This window comes from Phocoena phocoena, chromosome 2, assembly GCF_963924675.1.
Source record: "Phocoena phocoena chromosome 2, mPhoPho1.1, whole genome shotgun sequence".
NCBI classification, from domain to species: Eukaryota; Metazoa; Chordata; class Mammalia; order Artiodactyla; family Phocoenidae; genus Phocoena; species Phocoena phocoena.
Genome location: NC_089220.1, coordinates 111,833,464 through 111,853,561, shown reverse-complemented (window position 1 = coordinate 111,853,561; position 20,098 = coordinate 111,833,464). Strand labels below are relative to the sequence as shown.

Sequence of the window (20,098 nt, the reverse complement as noted above, 5' to 3'; positions counted from 1 at the left end):
CTAAAGGAGCCACACATGAAATATGCAACAAAAATGATATTCCAATAAAATAAAATTCAAATAAGGAAACAAAGATGTCTGTGGACTATGAAAGAGAAGGTTCACATACAAACAATCCTGCAATTGATTCCAACAGAAATTATTTTTCTGGCCATTGCAGACTGAGGTATAATTTTTTTTTTTTTTTTTGCCATTCTATCAGCTTTTGCTTTGTGTATGTTGAAGCTCTTTTGTGAGGTTTATTCTCATTTATAATTGTTATGTCTTACTGATAAATCGACTATTTTGTGTGTATGTGTGTGTGTGTGTGGTACGCGGGCCTCTCACTGTTGTGGCCTCTCCCGTTCCGGAGCACAGGCTCCGGACACGCAGGCTCAGCGGCCATGGCTCACGGGCCCAGCCACTCCGCGGCATGTGGGATCTTCCCAGACCGGGGCACGAACCCGTGTCCCCTGCATCGGCAGGCGGACTCTCAACCACTGCGCCAGCAGGGAAGCCCTGAGGTATAATTTTGACTGAGCAAGATGCTATTTTGTTTTCTTTATATTTTTTTCTTGGAAAAAGAAAAATCAAGTAAATACTATATGGATCTGGATATTGTTTTAAGAAAGTGAAAACAGCAACATAAAAGATGATGATCCATATGAAATTAAAATATTTAATAATTTTCCCACTTAATTCTATCATACGAAACCTCATTACAATGTCTGAACTTGGTATGTAAATTTTATACTCATTCCTGATTCTAAATGTGGCTTTAAGAATATTTTTTGATAATTCCAGTTGCTCTGCCTCAGCAGAACTGAATAAAAACTCAACAGAAGTTTCTCCCAAATGAAATTAATCAAAATTTAAAAAAAAAATCTAAGAACTACAGTGATTCAAGAATAATGGTCTATTTTGACATCACTGTTAACAGAACACAAATTATGTGATAATGTTGATTACAACATCTCAAAATTTTGCTGAAATGAAGGCAAGAAAAATAAATTTTATAGAATAAACATGTAAATTTATGAATTATGTATGTTATGCCCATCTAAACATCACTCATCCATCAACATTATATCCAGACATGTGCGATAATAATTAAGTTTAGCTGTCTTTGACATTTCGTTGGCGTTAGCTATACAAAAATCGGAGCTTTACATATTGTTTTTTGTCATTATGAAGGAATATTTGTCAAGGTAGAATTTATATAGCTATGAGCTTCATTTGTGACTTTTACATATTTAGGCATATGGTCTGTGGCCTCTATTTGTTCTCCTGATTCAGATCCAGCACATGGCAGGGGCAGACCCGATTTTATTTGCTCATCATGATAGCACTGAAAGGTAGGGATTGTCAAGCCCATTTTACAGATAAGGAAACTGAAGCTCGGTGAGATGGAGCTTCATCTGCTATTTCATAAGAAATAGCAGAACCAAAATGCAACTCCTAGTTTGTTAGATTGAAAAGCCCAGGATGCTTCACTGCACCCAGCCTGGTGGAACCAAGGATTGCTACAAATATTTCATGGATGTACTAGATGTTATGCAAGTTTTCAGAAGGAAGGGATCACTGGACCCATGTGATGCAGGAAGGACCTGGAAGAATAGCTGGGGAACATCTGGTTCTGGCAGAATGATGGTCAATTAGATGTCATGAAGGATCCTTCCAACGAAAACAATTCAAATGCTGGATGAAGCCTGCATTCTACGCTGGATAAATCTATCAGCAAGATGGCACAAAAGCAAGGAGGTCACAAAACCCTCAAAACAAAGGGAAACCAGGAACCCTGGGAGGTACGCTGCTTTCGCCATCAGAGTTTCTGCTGCCAGCATTTGCAAATGAGAGATGAAATCCAAGGCCCATCAAAGGCAGGGAATCTAATAGGAGACCTCATCAATAAAGCTAGGACTTTCAAAATAAGTGAATGTAAAATAAATCCTACCAGACAGAACAATACAATTACAAAAGTTGTCTCTCTGAAAAAAAATCTCTCTCAAGAATTCAGAGCCATCAGCTCATCTTCACAGGGGTTTGTGGTCCAAATCCACACTACCACTGCGGTCCAGGAACTCTCAAGTGGAAAATTTAAAGTGGTTACAAATAGATAGAGGTCAAAGTTCTGTAGTTCCCTCAGGTAAGCAACGAAACGAGTGCAAATCCTCTCTGAAGGATTTCTACGTTAAAACAAGCACGCACACACCCAGAAACAAAATGCCATGAATGAGAAACAGCAAAAAATAGGAGATAGCAGAAAGAGAGATCAAAGAACAGGTACTGAAATGTAAAATAACTGTGTTCAATATGTTTAAAGAAAGAGCTTCAAAATATGAACGATAAGCAAGCAGATTTGAAAAGAACCTAATATAACTTTCAGAAATTAAAAAAAATAATAATTGAAATAAAAAGTCACTGAAAGGATACATAGCAGACTAGACCAAGCTGACAAGGAAATTAGTCAACTGAAAGTAGATCCGAAGAAAGTATCCAGGATGCGGTCCAGAGAGATTAAGAGACGGAAGATGTGAAAAAGCAAACAAGAGACATAACGAATATTTCTCTAGAAGGAAAAAATATAATGGTTCTGATGTGATATCTGAAGAGTTAACTGGTAAATGTCTAGAACTGTTGCAAGTCACCAGTCCTCAGATCCAAGAAGTTAAGTGAGGCATGGTAGAGACAGTTGGTGCTCACCAAGTATCACATGTGCGTTCTTACATTTCTCAGACTGTCTGGTCGCTAGGTTGCAGCCATGTTGACTATTTCTGGTTAAAGTTAATTCCAAGCCAGGGCAGTTGGAGAACAATGCCTTCTTGTAGGAGACGTCATGGTGGACTGGGGATGCAGCTCTTGCCCTTTTCAGAACTGAGCCACTATCCGTCTCTGGGAATCACTTTTGGCCAAAGGCTGCTACCTTGACCATATTATGCTCACTGTACAGGGGCAGCACATACCCACTAAGGATGGATACAAAGTCCTGGCCTTCTTTTCTCATTGGGGACAACTCTGAAGGGTCAACCCCACTCCAGAGCTCCCTGGGTGGTCAGCAGAGGCCTCTGATGCAACTTCTCCTTCTATCCAAGCCTGCTTCCCCCACTTCCTTACAGGTGTTCCTGAGAACACTCCCTCATGAACTTCTTGCACGTACATCTTTGTCTCAGAGCCTGTTTCTGGGAAACCCAACCTAAGACACCTCTCTCTCTTCCCCTTCTGTGGCGACCTAGAAGGCCACATGTTCCAGATGAAGCAGCTATAAGGTGGCAGACCTTCCATCTGCCTGGGCCCTTCACAGTTCCTCACTGACCACTTAGCTATGTAATGTGAGGGTGAAATAAACCTTCGCTCTGTTAAGTCACTGAGCTATCTGGGGTAATGTTTGAACTCAGCATAGCCTAGCCCTTCCTGCTTCCTACAATTATTCATGTAAAGACAGCTGAAGTAACCATTAAGCTGATGAATTCAGAGAATATTTCTAGCATATTAATTATAAAACAAGGGCAGGAGAAAACAGCATGTTCAAAAGGAAAAAGAAAAGAAGAATGTAAAGCTCAAGTCAAAGAGCGCAGGAAGGGAAGGGCAACAGGGGAAACAGGACAAACAGAAAGCACATAAGATGATCAAAATAAATGCAAATATTTCAATACTCATTATAAATATAAACAGACTAAACCGTCCCTTTAAATGACAAATATTGTCAATCTAGATGAAATCCAACTATGTGCCATTTACATGAGACACAACTAAAATATAAGGACTGGGAGAGATTATAAGTCAAAGTAAGGAAAGAAATAAACCAGACACATAACGAAAACAACAAAACTGGAGTCACTGTACAACTATCAGACAGATGCTAAGACAAAAAGCATTACTAGATATAAAGAGAATCACTTTTTTTTTTTTTTGCGGTACGCAGGCCTCTCACTGTTGTGGCCTCTCCCGTTGCGGAGCACAGGCTCCGGACGCGCAGGCTCAGCGGCCATGGCTCACGGGCCCAGCCGCTCCGCGGCATGTGCGATCTTCCCGGAGCGGGGCACGAACCCGCGTCCCCTGCATCGGCAGGCGGACTCTCAACCACTGCGCCACCAGGGAAGCCCCAAGAGAATCACTTTTTAGAAATGATAAGAACTTTACTTCACCGGAAAGATACAATTACAAACTTGGATGGACCTAAAAAAAACACAGGCTCAAAATATATAAAGCAAAAATTGACTTACCTACAAGGAGTAATTCACAAATCTGACACCATTAGGAAAGATTTTTAACACATTTCAATTATGGATACCTTGAGCAATCGTTAAGTTGCATAAAAAAATCAAAATGGAAGTTAGAAATTAATTAGAACTGCATATGTGGACTGCAGTTAAAGCAATACTTAGAGAGAAATATATATATATCTAATTGCTTACATTACAATGGTAGAGTGATTAACTTACGAAGTTAGAGCAGTAACAGCAAAATAAACCCAGGGTAGAAAGAAAACAACAAAAATAACAAAAAGACATTAGAGATATAAAATACACAATAGAGAGGCTCCACAAAGCCCAAATCATCTTCTTTTCAATTTTTTTTTTTAAAAAGACAAACTGACAAGATTAACCAAGAAGAGAACAGAAAAACAAAAATGACATATTCATGTCAATAGACACAGAAAAAGCATGTCACAAGATCCAATATCCTTTCATGACAAGAGAATACTCAACAAAATAGTAATAGGACTTCTTTAAACCAACAAAGGCCATCTACGAGAAACCCACAGCTAACATACTTAATGGAATGCTTTTCCCCTATGAGCAGGACGTCTGCTCTCACCACTTCTATGCAGCATTGTAGTGGAGATTCTAGCTAGGTCAACTGGACAAGAAAAAGAAATAAAAAGCATCTAGATTAAAAGGAAGAAGCAAAACTATCTCTATTTGCAGATGACATGATCTTACATACAGGAATTCCTAAAGGATCCAATAAAACACTATTAGAACTAATAAATTAGTTCAGCAAGCATGCAGGATATAAGATAAATATACAAAACTCAGTTTTCTATATTCTAGCAATAACAATCTGAAATGAATTTAAGAAAACAATTCCACTTACAACAGTATCAAAAACAATAAAATACTTAGAAATAAACCTAACAAATCATTTTAATGGTGCAAGACTTGTATACTGAAAACTACAAAACATCACTGAAAGAAATTAAAGAATAACTAGACAAATGAAAAGACAGCCCATATTCATGGGTTTAATTTACTTAATATAACTAAGATGGTAATGCCCCCCAAATTGATCAACAGATTCAGTACAATCCCTCTCAAAATCCTGCCTGGTTTTTTTGTTGGTCTGTTTGCAGAAATCGACAAATAGATCTTAAAATTCATAAGGAAATGCAAGGGACCCTGAACAGCCAAACAATCTTGAAAAAGTAGATCAAGGTTAAAGGACTTACACTTCCCAATTTCAAAACTCATTAGAAAGCACAGTAATCAAGACAATGTGGTACTGACATAAGAAGAGACAAACAGATCAATGGAATAGAACTGAGAATCCAGAAATAAACCCTCACATTTATAGTCAATCAATTTTCAATAAAGGTGTCAAGATAATTCAATGAAAAAATAATGAATAGTCTTTCCAATAAATGGTGCTGGGACTGCTTGATACCCACATGAAAAAAAGAAAAGAATAAAGTTGGACCCCTATTTCACATCACATGCAATAACTAATGCAAAAAAAATGGATCATAGACTTAAATTTTAGGGATAAAACTCTTAGAAGAAAATATAGGAGTAAATCTTCATGACCTTGGATCAGCCAAAGGTTTTTTTGCTATAACATCAAAAGCACAAGCAACAAAAGAAAAATAATAGATAATATTAAATTTTAAAACTTTTGTGCTTCCAAGGATACCATCAATAACATGAAAATGCAACACACAGAATGGTAGAAAACATTTTCAAACCATGTATCTGATAAGGGACTTGTATCAAAAATATATAAAGAACACTTACCACTCAACAACAAAAAGACAAATGACCCAACTTAAAAATTGGCCAAAGACTTGAGTAGACATTTCTCCGAAGAAGATATACAAATGGCCAATAAGCACATGAAAAGATGCTCAACATAACTAATCTTTAGGGAAATTCAAATCAAAACTACAATGAGATATCACCTCATATCCATTAGGATGGCTACTATAAAAAAAAAACAGAAAGTAACAAGTGTTGGTGAAGATGTGGAGAAACTGGAACACTTGTGCACTGTTGGTGGGAATGTAAAATGGTACAGCCACTGTGGAAAGCAACAGCGTGGTTCTTCAAAAAACAATTTTTTTTTAATGGCCAAATGATCCAGCAATTCCACTTCTGGGTACATACCCAAAAGGATTGAAAGCAGGGTCTTGAAGGGATATCTCTACACCTATGTTCATAGCAGCATTATTCACAAAAGCTAAAACATACAAGCAACCTAGTACTTATTGATGGATGAATGGATAAGCAAAATGTGGTATGTACATACAATGGAATATTATTCAGCCTTTTTAAATGAAGGAAATTCTGGTATATGCTGTAATATGGATAAACCTTGAAGACATTATGCTAGGTAAAATAAATGTCACAAAAAGACAAATATTATATAATTCCACTTATATGAAGTACTTAAAGTAGTCAAATCGTAAAGACAAAAAGTATTAATGGTGGTTGTCAGAGGCTGGGGTAGGGGAAAATGGGGAGTTCTTATTTAATGGGTACAGAGTTTCAGTTTTTCAAGATAAAAAGAATGGAGATGAATGGTGGTGATGGTTGCCAAACAAGGTAAATGTAATTAATACCACAGAACTGTGCACTTTGAAATGGTTAAGATGGTAAATTTTATGTTAAGTATATTTTGCCACAATAAAAATAAAAGTTAAGCATAGAGTTACCATGTGACCCAGCAATTCCACTCCTAGGTGTGTACCTAGGGGAATTGAAAATACGGCCACACAAAAACTTGTACACAGGGCTTCCCTGGTGGAGCAGTGGTTGAGAGTCCACCTGCCGATGCAGGGGACATGGGTTCGTGCCCCAGTCTGGGAAGATCCCACATGCCGCGGAGCGGCTGGGCCCGTGAGCCATGGCCGCTGAGCCTGCGCGTCCGGAGCCTTGTGCTCCGCAACGGGAGAGGCCGCAGCAGTGAGAGGCCCGCGTACCGCAAAAAAAAAAAAAAAAAAAAAAAAACTTATACACAGATGTTCATAGCATTACTCATAATAACCAAAAATTGGAAACAACTTAAGTGTCCATCAATTGAAGAATGAATAAACAAACTGGTATATCCATAAATGGAATATTATTCAACCATAAAAACAAATGAAGTACTAATCCATGCTACAGCACAGATGAACCTTGAGAACACTATGCGAAGTGAAAGAAGGCATTCACAAAAGGCCACCTACTGCATGACCCCATTTATATGAAATATTCAGAAGAGGCAAATCCATAGAGGCAGAGTAAATTAGTGGTTGCCATAGGCCTGCGAGTGGGGGCAGTGGGAAATGTCTGCTAATTGGTACAGAGTTTCTTTCTGCGGTGTTAACTATGTTCTAAAATTCAATTTGGCGATGGTTTTGTACAACGTACTTTGTGTGTGTCAACATGCTAAAACCCACTGAGCTATATACTCTTAAAGGGAGAATTTTATGGTATGTGAATTATATTTCAACAAAACTGTTACAAAAAGAACTTTCTACAGAGTAAATGCAGCTGTAGCATCGAGTTGCTCCTCGCACAATTCCGCAGTCTGTCACTCACGTAGACTAAGAGATAAACGATGCTCCCTCGGGTGGGCAACATGGTGGCCCTGCTCAGACAATTTTCCAGGTAAATTCTACCAAGGTGTCAGGAATGTATAATTCTAATATTATACAAATATTACATATATTTTCCATAGAATAAATAGGTAACACTCTCCAACTCATTTGTGGTTGGCACCATCTTAATCCCCAATCCAGGGGAGGGCAGTATAAGAAGGAAAAATTTCAGGCCAATTCAATAAATAGATTTAAGGATCCTAGACAAACTATCAGCTGATTTCAGCGATAGATTAAAAAGATACTCCATCGTGACCAAGTAATATTTAAATGCAAGGTTGGGGACTTCCCTGGCGGTCCAGTGGTTAAGACTCCACACTTCCACTGCAGGGGGCACAGATTCCATCCCTGGTCAGGGAATTAAGATCCCGCATGCTGCGCGGTGCGGCCAAAATAAATAAATGAATAAAAAGAATAAATAAAATAAATAAATAAATGCAAGGTTGGTTTAACATTAGTAAATCAATCAATGTAATTCACCACATTAATAACTTAAGTGAATCATATATGGCCATCTCAAAAGATATACTGATAGAAAAAAGAATTTATTACTGATTAGAGGGGAAAAAAAAATCCTAGGAAACTAGGGATAGAAAGGAATATTCTTAACCTGATAAAGGTTATTTATACACATACACACACACACACACAAACACACACACACACACACCCATACACACAGAAAGAGCTAACATTATATTAAATGATGAAATGTTGAAAGCATTCATTTGGGTTAAAATCAAGAACAATACAAAAAGCCTGCAATCATGACTCCCTTTCGTAAGCTCCCAGGTATTCTCGTGGTGGTGATCCAAGCGCCCACTTTGAGAAATTCTCGGCTGGAGAAACCAGTTGCCTATTGAGATGGCTTCCTGTTTCAGGTGCCCAAGCCCACCTACCCAACACCACTCCCAGCCACTGATCTGGCTCTGCTTCTGTTCCTTCATAATTATCCCACTACTCTATTTCATTTTTCTTGGATCTTCACAATAGCTCTGTGAGACAGATATTATCTCCATTTCACAGATAAGGAAACTGAGGCTCGGAGAGGTTACACGTCTTGTCCAAATTCCCACAGTAAGCGGCAGAGCTCCAGTGCCAGGCTGGGAAATGCTTTGTAGCACCTCTGGAATCTTCCTGCCTGTGCCCCTAAATTAAGGCTTCCAGGACAATACGGTGAGTTTACCTGTAGCCTGGGGGCCAAGGCTACAGTTAACAAAAGATTCTCAATTTGACACAAAATACCCTTGTTTCCTGGCCAAGTGTCATGCCATGTTCCATATTAACTTGCTGTCTAGACTTCCCTGTTTGTCTCTAGGTTGGGTCTGTGTAGGAATCAACACCTAGATATTTATTCCATTCCTTGAGCTGTTTGTTCACATCTTTCACAACTCCCTAATGTACCCAGGTCTGTTATTAGACACAGGGAGACTTGAAATTGTGAGGCATGTACCCAAGTCCTACCTTCTACGGGAAGGGAGAACTGTCCTTTCCTGTGAGTAGTCCATTAGGAGGAATGCACCAGAATTAGAACCCTGAAGATGCCAAGAGGCCGTGCCCCACTCTCCTCTGATGGGTGAGGCTCAGAGAGGGTAGGGAAGTGGCCCAGGCCACACAGCTGGTTGATGTATGAAGGGAAAGGTGGCCATATAGGGCAGCCTGCAGAGGTGCCAACCAACAGCTGAAGGGGCTCAGGCAAGGGAGAGGGCACCTGCAGCTCCACGGAGAAGGAGGCCAGAAAGGCGGATGGAGGGGCAAGGGAGGTAAGCCTTCTTCAAACAGAGATCAAGAGAAGTGAATGTCCAATCTGGTGGGAAGTCTAGAGAGAGCACCAGTGTGGCTGGAGAAGAGGGTTTACAGATGAAAAACAGTGGGGGAGGTGGGTAGGGGTTGGGCCTGTGAATATCAGGCAGGGAGCTGGGGTGGGAGTCTGTGGGACGGGCTGCTCAACGTCTCCTCCCAACACACTCCACCCCTCCAAGTGCACAGTGCACAGGAGAGCTGATAATAATAATAACAGCCAACATTACTGACTTCACCATATGCCAGGCACTTCCCATAGGTTACCTCATTTAATCTTTACCATTACCTGAGGAAGAGATTCTAGCACCACCCCATTTTACAGATGCAGAAACCGAGGTAGGGAGACTAAGGGCACTCTGCCCAAGGTCATTCTGCAGACCAAGTACTGGAACCCACAGAGCCCACCAAAAGTAAACTTAATATTTCTATGAAGTCTCCTATTTTAAATACTCATGAAAATTATGCATTCACTCCTTAATATGTTTGCATCTGTTTGAATATTTTAAAAATGCCTTTCCCCCTCCCCCACTAAATCCTCAAATAAAACTACCCTCCAGGCAGGCAGAGCCACTGTGTTTCCTCTGTGGCCGCATGAAACTTGGGCCTGATGCTGGGAAACCCAGGAGCCCAAGGAAGGTTCTGAAGTAAACGGATGTGAGGTGTGATGTTGGTTCTCTGCCTCTGACTGGTACCATTTTACTAAAAAGAAAACTGTCATCTCCATCATTTATGAAAAACCGGACAGAGAAGACAAATCAATCTTCAGCCCTCAGAGGCGGTCCGGTCCTCACCCTCAGAACCCCCATACATTCAGAATCCTAGCAGTTTACCCAAGGTTCCCAGTGAGACCATCCTCTCTCCTTCACTTCTTTCCTGGGCACAGTCTCTGAACCCAACCTTGACCAAAACTCCCAGGGAGATATCCGAGGAGATACCCATAATCCCCGCCCCAAGAGTTCCCACACCTGCCCCCTGATTTCCCAGCTCCAGGCCTTTACTCATGCTATTTCTTCACTTGGAGTGCTCTCCTCGCCCCCCAAATTCTACCCATCCTCAAACCCAATCTTACAGATCGCCCCCTTTGTGGAGACATCCCTGATTGCCTCCTCCCCCATGATGGAAGTGACCAATCCCTCTTCTGAACCCATCTGTCCCTCTCTGAGCACACACCCTAATCCACTTTGCAACGGAAGTGCTCCTGAACAGTTTTAAATCTTCCCAACCAACACAGAGCCCCTTAAGGGCAGGATTTGTACGTGATTCTTCTCTGGGCCCCACACAGAGTCACACCTTGCACATAGTAGGCAGTCAATAAAAATGTCACGAGTGAATGAATCAAAAGATCACCGTGTCCCCGCTAATCACAGCCACTAGTTCTCTGTGAGTAGGACCAACCGGGGCAGGGCACCAGGAAGAGATGTCTACAGCCTTGTGAGAACAGAGGTGGGCCGCCTGCCCAACAGCATTGTGGGAACCTGGTCTCATTTCCAGTGTGTCTGTTACCTGCCGCATCCTCATCTCTGCCCTTCAACAGCTCCGCATCCTTCTGATTCTCCCCCGATGCCATCTTGCTGGCATCACCTAGCCGCGCAGGCTTTCAGGAAGAGGGTTTTGTGGTTTGTCTCCTCTTAACCTTCCATTCATGATGCTGAGATCATTTGGGATTTATTTTTCTGGGGAAAGTCGTAAGGGCTTGGCGGTCGGCTGGGTGGAAAGGAGATCTCCCCTCCCTCCCTGACATCCTCCAGATGAAACATCCACGAAACAACAGTTATTCTTGTTCAAAGAGGAAGGAAACATAACACCGAAACAAGGGTGTAATGAGATGACGTTTACTTTGCAAGGGAAGGAGGAGGTGCACCGCTGGCACAGCTCACAAGCAGCATGACCTCACCTAAGGCTTATTAAAAACGCAGATTATCAATGCATCCCCGGTGTTTTGGGGTAGCTGCCCTTGGGCACCCAGGCACAGGCGGATCAATAACTCTCTTCATCACCTCAACACACACCTGGCCTGGGCCTCCTGCAAAGGATGAGAACAGCCACAAAGCCACACTCTGAGGTGACTCTGCCCCTGGCCTGCTTTCAAGCACCCACAGGAGCGTCCTTAAAAAACTGTCACTCAGACAAGGGCTGCTAGCTTCACCTCTGTAGCTTGAATCCGTAGTCTCAACAATGACTCTGCTTCGGGAAAAAATACGGATGTCACAGGGAAGGGCTACAACTGAAACGGTTTTAGGATCACTTCCGTTTCCAGGTTTGGTGTAGGTGAGGGAAACAGGAGGCTCGAATTCCCCAGAGGGAGTCTGGGAGGGGCTCCTTGAAGAGAGTGGGTGTACACAGAGCAGACTGGTTGAAGACATAGCAGTCGCCATGTTGCAGAGGCCAAGCCCTAGTCCCAGCCTGGAACTCAACCACCGGAACGACAGCACGTACCTGGGGCACCTGTTCTATGCTGAACAGTCTGGGGAGCTTCAGGCTCAGCATCTTGAAGCCGAGCTGGGAAGACTGGTGGGTGACAGCCGGTCCCTGTCACCAGGCCTCGCTCAAAGTTCTGACATGGCTCCGGATGCCTCTGGCCAGCCGGTGTCCGAGCTGCTTCACTGAAAGAATACAGCGTGAAGAACTCCAGTGAGTGTCAGCCTAACTCCAGCTGGATCAAGACTGTCAGACTGTTTACCTAAGGGACATACCCTTGCTTGTGATGGCAAAATAACCAGGCTTCCTTAAAAACAATAGTGAAACTCTCAGACTGCTGAGTCATTCACTCCGAGAGTGATAGAGGGAGGTACTTAAATCATAATAGGGTAATCATAAAATTACAGCAGCTGGAAAGGGCCGTAGAGGTCACCCAATGCCCTCATGTTGCACAAGAGGATCAGAGGGGTGGAGTAACTTCCTCAAGGTCACACAGCTCGGGGAGAGCTGGGGCTGCTCCCTCTCCCTGCATCAGGTGCTACACCTGGACAGACAGTGTGATCCCGGGTCCGAGTCCATCAAGCGCTGTGCTCCAGATCACCCAAAGAGATGCAGCACTTCCACAAGGCTGGCTGGAGTGTGGTTGCCCTAAGACACACCGAAGGACCAGACCAGGTAAATCCGAGGCACTCTGAATCAGAGCAACAGGGCTGCTTAAATGCAGGATTCAGACTGTTTAATAAGCTGTGAGTCATGTAAACTAGAGGAACCCAAAGCCCTCAGGGCAGGCCCAAGACACTGAAAAATACTAGCTCGGTTCCGCAAAGAAAGAGCAGAGCTAGGAGTTTACCATAGTCCGTGCCTCACCTACTCCCCAAATCTGCCACCCCCTCAGAGCCCCACGGGCGGGTTCTGTCCCTGCCTCCCAAGGCCCCAAGACCTTGCCTGTACCTCTCCTACAGCAGCAGCATCCACATCTGCCTGCAGGCAAAGCTACCGGCCTAGGCCTTGTCTCCCCTGCACCCCCATGCGCCCCAACGGGGGAGGGCCCTCCCGCAGGGTGTGTGCCTGGCTCATCCCAGGCCTTCAGCAAATGCTTGTTTAATGATGCAATGGTGTTCATCCTTTGAACGTAAAGTGATTTTTTTGTTTTTGTGGTTTGTTTATACTTTTGCTTTTTATTATAGTTCTTTAGGTCCTATATATTATTATCTGGAACTATGTAGCAAAATACAATATAGTTATGTTTCATCGCAAATATGCATCTTTATGGCGTAAGCAATCATTCATAAGAGTCAAAAGGTGGAAATGAGAGGGATAGAGAAGGATAATTAAATAGTTTAGAAATCCCACTAGGGGATTAAAGACAGGGAGGAAGGGAGTTTGGGAGACTGTTGTAAACTAAGGACCACTCAAGAAAAGAATCCAGTAACCTAGCAACAGTCAGCAGTGCCTTGAAGGAAGACCAGGTGCATCCGAGCGCCAGACACACTCAAGCCACAAACCCTGATAGTTACAACACAAGACAATAGACATGGGGTCTGAGTCTTGTTACATGAAGTCAGGGAGTTAATGGTCCTTAAAGAGTAGCATCTCTGCATGTAACCAAGACAGGAATATAGGTGAAAGGGGAAAGAAACTGAGATGAATTACTATATTTAGTATATGTTACCACTCTTTTGCTAACATACATATGATTTAAATAGTGCCATGACAGTCCCGGTTAAACCATGTAGGGTCAAAGGAGGAACTAATGATGTAAGCCTTGACGTCTGCCCAAGAATGAGGAAGAAGGTGGTCTTCTCCCCTCCCTACTTTTGCTTTGATTATAAAAATGTATCCCTCTTTCTTCTCGGGGCTGTGCTCCGTTGCCTGCCCGCTTGTCTCTCTCACAAACATCTTATGCTAATAAACTCACCCTGTGCCCGTTGCTTTGCCTCACGCTGAATTCTTTGTACAATGAGACAAAAGAACCTGAGCTTCAGTAAGTCCTGACACCAGGTGAGCCGTTTCAATTAAAAGCCAGTGGGTTCGAGACCCCTCCTAAGTCAGAGCTCGTGGGCTCAGGTCCCAATCCGAGGCGAGGCTGGGTTACCATCCAAGAAGGAGTGCTTCAGAAACAACCCAAGTGTCCACCAGCAGGTGAACAGACTAGCAAATAAGCAAAATGCAGTCTACACATACAATGGAACATTACTCAGTCTTCCAAAGGAATGAAGTTCTGATGCACGCTACAACATGGATGAAAACTTGAAAACATTATGCCAGGTGAAACAAGGCAGGCACAAAAGGCCAAATGTTGTGTGATTCCAGTTATGTGAGGGGCCTGGAATAGGCAAATTCAAAGAGACAGAATAGAGGCTGGCGGGGGAGGGAGGAACGGGGGCTGTTGTTTAAGGGGTACAGAGTTTCTGTTTGGGAGGATAAAAAGTTCTGGAAATGGGTAGTGGTGATGGTTGCTCACTCCTGTAAACGTAAAATGCACTTAAAAATGATAAATTTTATGTTGTGCATATTTTACCACAATAAAAAAAGTTTAAAAATATTTCTGAATGTGTTCATTGCAGCTCTATTTACAATAGCCCGGAGATGGAAACAACCTAAGTGTCCATCATCGGATGAATGGATAAAGAAGATGTGGCACATATACACAATGGAATATTACTCAGCCATAAAAAGAAACAAAATTGAGCTATTTGTAATGAGGTGGATAGACCTAGAGTCTGCCATACAGAGTGAAGTCAGAAAGAGAAAGACAAATACCGTATGCTAACACATATATATGGAATTTAAGAAAAAAAAAATGTCATGAAGAACCTAGGGGTAAGACAGGAATAAAGACACAGACTTACCAGAGATGGACTTGAGGATGTGGGGAGGGGGAAGGGTAAGCTGTGACAAAGTGAGAGAGTGGCATGGACATATATACACTACCAAATGTAAAATAGCTAGCTAGTGGGAAGCAGCCGCATAGCACAGGGAGATCAGCTCGGTGCTTTGTGACCGCCTAGAGGGGTGGGATAGGGAGGGTGGGAGGGAGGGAGACGCAAGAGGGAAGAGATATGGGAACATAAGTATATGTATAACTGATTCACTTTGTTATAAAGCAGAAACTAACACACCATTGTAAAGCAATTATACTCTAATAAAGATGTAAAAAAAATTTCTGAATGCAAAATAATATAGAAAATAATTTTTTAAAGCACATGTACATTTTACCCAGGTTAAAAAATAGAATTTGATACTTTGCAAACCAATGAACAACACTGATGTAAGTGGGCCTGGCACGCCTTGGTCCTCCTGGTTTTCTGATCTAAATCACCAAGACACTTTCACTCCCAGATGTACCACTAATTCACCTGGTGGCAGGATGAGAGGCAACGGTCTGGTACCAGGGGAGACTCAGGCACATCAGAAAAACCTCTAGCAATAGCGGGACCAAGGTTGGGTTTCCACGGACTTGCCCACCTTGGTCCCCTGGTTCTCCCTGGATTTCAATGTCATGGGCAAGAAAAAGGAAAGGAATGGTCCCTACTCTCACAGCACGCACCATCCAGGAAGGATGACCCGACAAAACATACAAAAGGAGGGTAATACTTAGCAGTATACGATTCACACACTTCATTCAACCAGTGTGTCTGGCATTTTCATCATGTGACGAATAAGGTTAAGGGCTCAATGTAGAGCTGATTACACCCTGTGAGCTGCAGCAGCTGGAGGGAAAAGGAGAATTTAACTGAAATAAAACTTGCATAGGTTTGTGACACACAGAATGGAGGAAAACAGGTGTCCTCCATACCATTGTATTCCTATGTTGTACAGGAAAACATTTTTAAAAAGATGAAAAGACAGTCCTTGTCCCCAAGAAGTGTATAAAGGAAAAGATGAGACAGATATGCACCCAACTAACCAAGACAAGTCACCCTCGAAGGACAGGAACCCTCACCCACTCTGTGCCAAGCCTGTGCTGGTCACCTTGCCTGCCCACCTGGTCTCCTTCACCTTCACCACTCCGTCTCAGGAATTAAGGCAGAGCAGTTAAGGGCCTCGGGGCTGGATTCAAGCCACATGGATTTAAAGACTGGTTTGCCATTTCCTGTGCAATTCCAATCAAGGAACTTAACTCCTTGTGCCTTAGTTTTCTCATCTGTGAAATGGAAATAACAGCAGTTACTTTCTGCATAGCGTGGTGGTTATGACTAAAAGAGACAGCCTACGTGAAGGGCCTGCCATAAAGTAAAGATCCAACAAACGCTTGCTATTCTTAATCATTTTCAGATATGAAACTGATTTTATATTTTGCAGGCAGGAAAACCGAGGCGTTGGAAAGTTAGGGGGCTTGCCAAAGATGCTATCATTTGATTTCCGGTTTGCGTGGATGTCTGTGGAGGGAGGTTGGGGTGGGGATGGGGATGCTTCTGGAGTTGTGTTATTTGATCTGAGGACTACAGGCTACGTAGAGAGATTGGAGACTTCGAAACTGCATTCTGTGGGACCCTAAGTTACATTCCAGGGACCACTTTTGTGGGGGTGGACGTTGTACCAGTAACTAGGAGAAACAGAAAGGTTACTTCTACCCCTATTTCAACCAGAAGATGTCTTGGTTGAAATTTTTCTTAATTATAGTAAAAATATAATAACACAAGTCCTCTCTTTGAGAAAGAAAATATAAGAGGCATAAGTTTCCTTTTGAGAGAAGTAACTTTGATTAAGGGGAATTAAGTCCTAGCACAAAGCACTAGGACTTAATTTTTCTTTGCTACTGAGAAAAGATGAAAAATACAGTGTTCACTATGATGTTTATAAACTAGATGCTGAACAATGACCCTCTTTGCCAATTAATCAGGTTGAGACAAAACTCACAGGTAAGACCAAACTTGACGTTGCTGTTTCAACAGGTGGAGATTTCTTGTGTGGTGTTTTTCCACCATTCAAAGAAATAAGGACTCTCCCATTAATACATTGTTATTTTGCATGTAAAATGTAAACTTTTATGTTTGTCAATACTGTGAAACATCCATGGATGATCATGGGCAGTGACTAAAGCATAGCTGATGATTTCTATGTTGTGCCCATTGTTAATCATTTCAGATTAACTGCACATAAAATGAACTCACTGGCCTTTTTAGCCATCACAAGCTAAAGTTCTTAATTTCACCAACATTGTAAAAAACCAGAGTGTAATTTCTAGTATTTCAAACTGCAGCTTGGTTTGTTGTCTCTTTTCACAGAGGTCTTAGAAATAAGACTGAATAAAACAAAAGCCTTCAGAGAATTCTGAAATCAAAACACAATGTGAGGGACTTCCCTGGTGGTCCAGTGGCTAAGACTCCGTGCTCCCAATGCAGGGGCCCCGGGTTCGATCCCTGGTCAGGGAACTAGGTCCCACATGCCACAACTAAGAGTTCGCATGCTGCAATGAAAAGATCCCACATGCCGCAACTAAGACCCAACACAGCCAAATACATAAATAAATATTTTTAAAAATGTACAATGTGAAGCTTTGCTGATATTTCAAGAGTATATTGGTGTTCCATATAGAATTTCATTTAAAAGAGGATCCACAGCTTTAAAATATGTTTTAAAGCAGCTTTTAAAAAAAAAAAGGAAAATGGGCTGTTATACACTTTCAGGGACCTGCCAAGTTCTCCTCATTTACCCCTAAAAAAAAAAAAAAAGAAAGACAAATCACAACAACAAAACCACCACCAGGAGGTTTCAGGCTAGTCCTGGCAGATTTAACCAAGGGAAATTAACAAGAGGTGAAATTTGCACCTGACTTCTTATCTGTTTCAGGCTAGTGCTCTATCCATATTCCTGGACCCTCCCCCAGTAAACTTTAGCCTACACACTGTGTATCCCAGGCCTTAAAGGACATGGCCAGCAAAACTTATCACCTCCCGAATGAATATGTTTACATATTAGGTGGCTGAATATAAACTGATGGGCTGTTTCCCCAATGAGAGGGTCCAAAAATACATACAACTTCTAGGGATGCAAATGGCACACACTCTCTTTATCACATTAATTTATTAATTTAGTTAGACGTACCTATTTAGAATCCCTTACCATATCCAACATAGTATTAATTTAATTTATTTATTTTAATAAATTTATTTATTTTAGCTGCGTTGGGTCTTCGTTGCTGTGCGCAGGCTTTTTCTAGTTGCGGTGAGCGGGGGTTACTCTTCATTGTGGTATGAGGGCTTCTCATTGCAGTGGCTTCTCTTGTTGCGGAGCTCGGGCTCTAGGCGCGCGGGCTTCAGTAGTTGTGGCTCGTGGACTCTAGAGCACAGGCTTAGTAGTTGTGGTGCATGGGCTTAGTTGCTCTGCGGCATGTGGGATCTTCCCGGAGCAGGGCTCGAACCCGTGTCCCCTGCATTGGCAGGCAGATTCTTAACCACCGCACCACCAGGGAAATCCCAGTATTAATTTTAAAATATTGTTTTTCCACTCCTAGTTCATAGAAATGTGTGTTCACAATCTCTGCATGCATCTTTGACAACAGTATCTTCATAACACAGCCACTTTTTGGAGTCACCTAACACAGTTTAAGTAACATATTCTCGGGCTTCCCTGGTGGCACAGTGGTTGAGAGTCTGCCTGCCGATGCAGGGGACACGGGTTCGTTCCCCGGTCCGCGAAGATCCCACATGCCGCGGAGCGGCTGCACCCGTGAGCTATGGCCGCTGAGCCTGCGCGTCCGGAGCCTGTTGCCCCGCAACGGGAGAGGCCACAACAGTGAGAGGCCCGAGTACCGCAAAAAAAAAAAAAATCGCATTTCCATCTAAGTTATTCGAAAGCTACACTTTTTGAAGCTGTGTTTAATGCTATTGCTAAAAATGTACCCCAAGTCACAAGTATTCATTTGCTATTATGACACTGTGGGCAATCTGCTTTCAAACACTTCACACAGTGTGATGTGAAAATGTTAGTCTTAACCCATACCCCTGGGGTGGTGGTTCATTAGCATTTGAAAGACAAACCTTAAGTTCACATTCCAGGGGCCACAACTTTGGTTCAGTTGGAGTTATTTTTGATCAACACTAGAGGGTTTACTAATTAGCCAGATGGATGCTGTCTCATTGGAGAAATGAGTGGAATTAGAGAAATGTACACCGATGAGAAGTGTTGCCCAGGCACCCTCCCTCCTGCATGAGCAGAGGGTGCCCCAAAGTGGCTCCCCCTCTGAATGAGCCCAGATGAGCCTTACCAGGAGGACTCTGGGCTTGAATCCATAAGAAGTTCAGCTGACACATGCCACCAGACAGCTGTCACATCAGCTCACATGAACGTTCAAGAAAGGTGCTTAAGAGCCCCTAAGAGGGTAGGTTGCAAGGACTTCTGCCAACAAAACAGGTCATCTTAATGTTTTTGTGCCCGCTTGCTGGAAAATATTTGTATGGGGGGAGGGGGCAGGGAGGTGGGACTCAGCCTGAGACTCCCACTGTGCTGCGCCACCTGCTGGTCAGGTTGGGGGTCCTCTAGCCCTCACGGACCTCGAAGTACTCACAGTGCCTGAGACTGTATTTCCAGGAACTTCACATGTGCTCGGCTGGAAGTCACACCACCACTTTGTGTACCACCAAGACCGAAAAAAAACTGTCGCCAATTATAATCATGAGACAGCGCTGACTGGAAATGAATCCTGATTTCAGAGCTGTTTTAATGTTTTAAAAAAAAATGTGCCAGACCCACTACTCTGGTTTTTACAGAGATCATTAAAAGCTCCTTTACAACAAAATCAGTACTTGCAAATGGAAGACCAGATTCCCGGGAATAAATCTCAATCTGTATTACATTTTTTGTCCTTCTCTCTTTTTAAATTGATTGTGTATGTCAGGTGTCTTCTGAAAGGATCCCAAACAAGCATTGACGGCGAGAGTTTCAGGTGACCGTGACTTCCTTCAAGCAGCCCATACAGCCCATTGTTCAGCATACAGGAACAGAGTGACCCTAAATAGGAAGAACTCTGGATGGACCCAGCTCCCTCTTTTCTGAAAAATGTTATGTTGGAAAACATAAAATTCCTTGCCGGGCATA

At 42.6% G+C, this 20,098-nt stretch overlaps 1 protein-coding gene across 1 annotated transcript in view; it reads right to left on the bottom strand.

The window, feature by feature from the left end:
- The window catches only part of PAQR5 (progestin and adipoQ receptor family member 5), a 39,741-nt gene extending 28,586 nt beyond the window's left edge, over positions 1–11,155 (bottom strand). Inside the window, exon 1 of the mRNA XM_065871740.1 lies at positions 11,141–11,155. Within this exon, the coding sequence (XP_065727812.1) occupies positions 11,141–11,155 (15 nt within the window). The remainder of the gene's footprint in view (positions 1–11,140) is intronic.
- Positions 11,156–20,098: the final 8,943 nt, after the last annotated feature.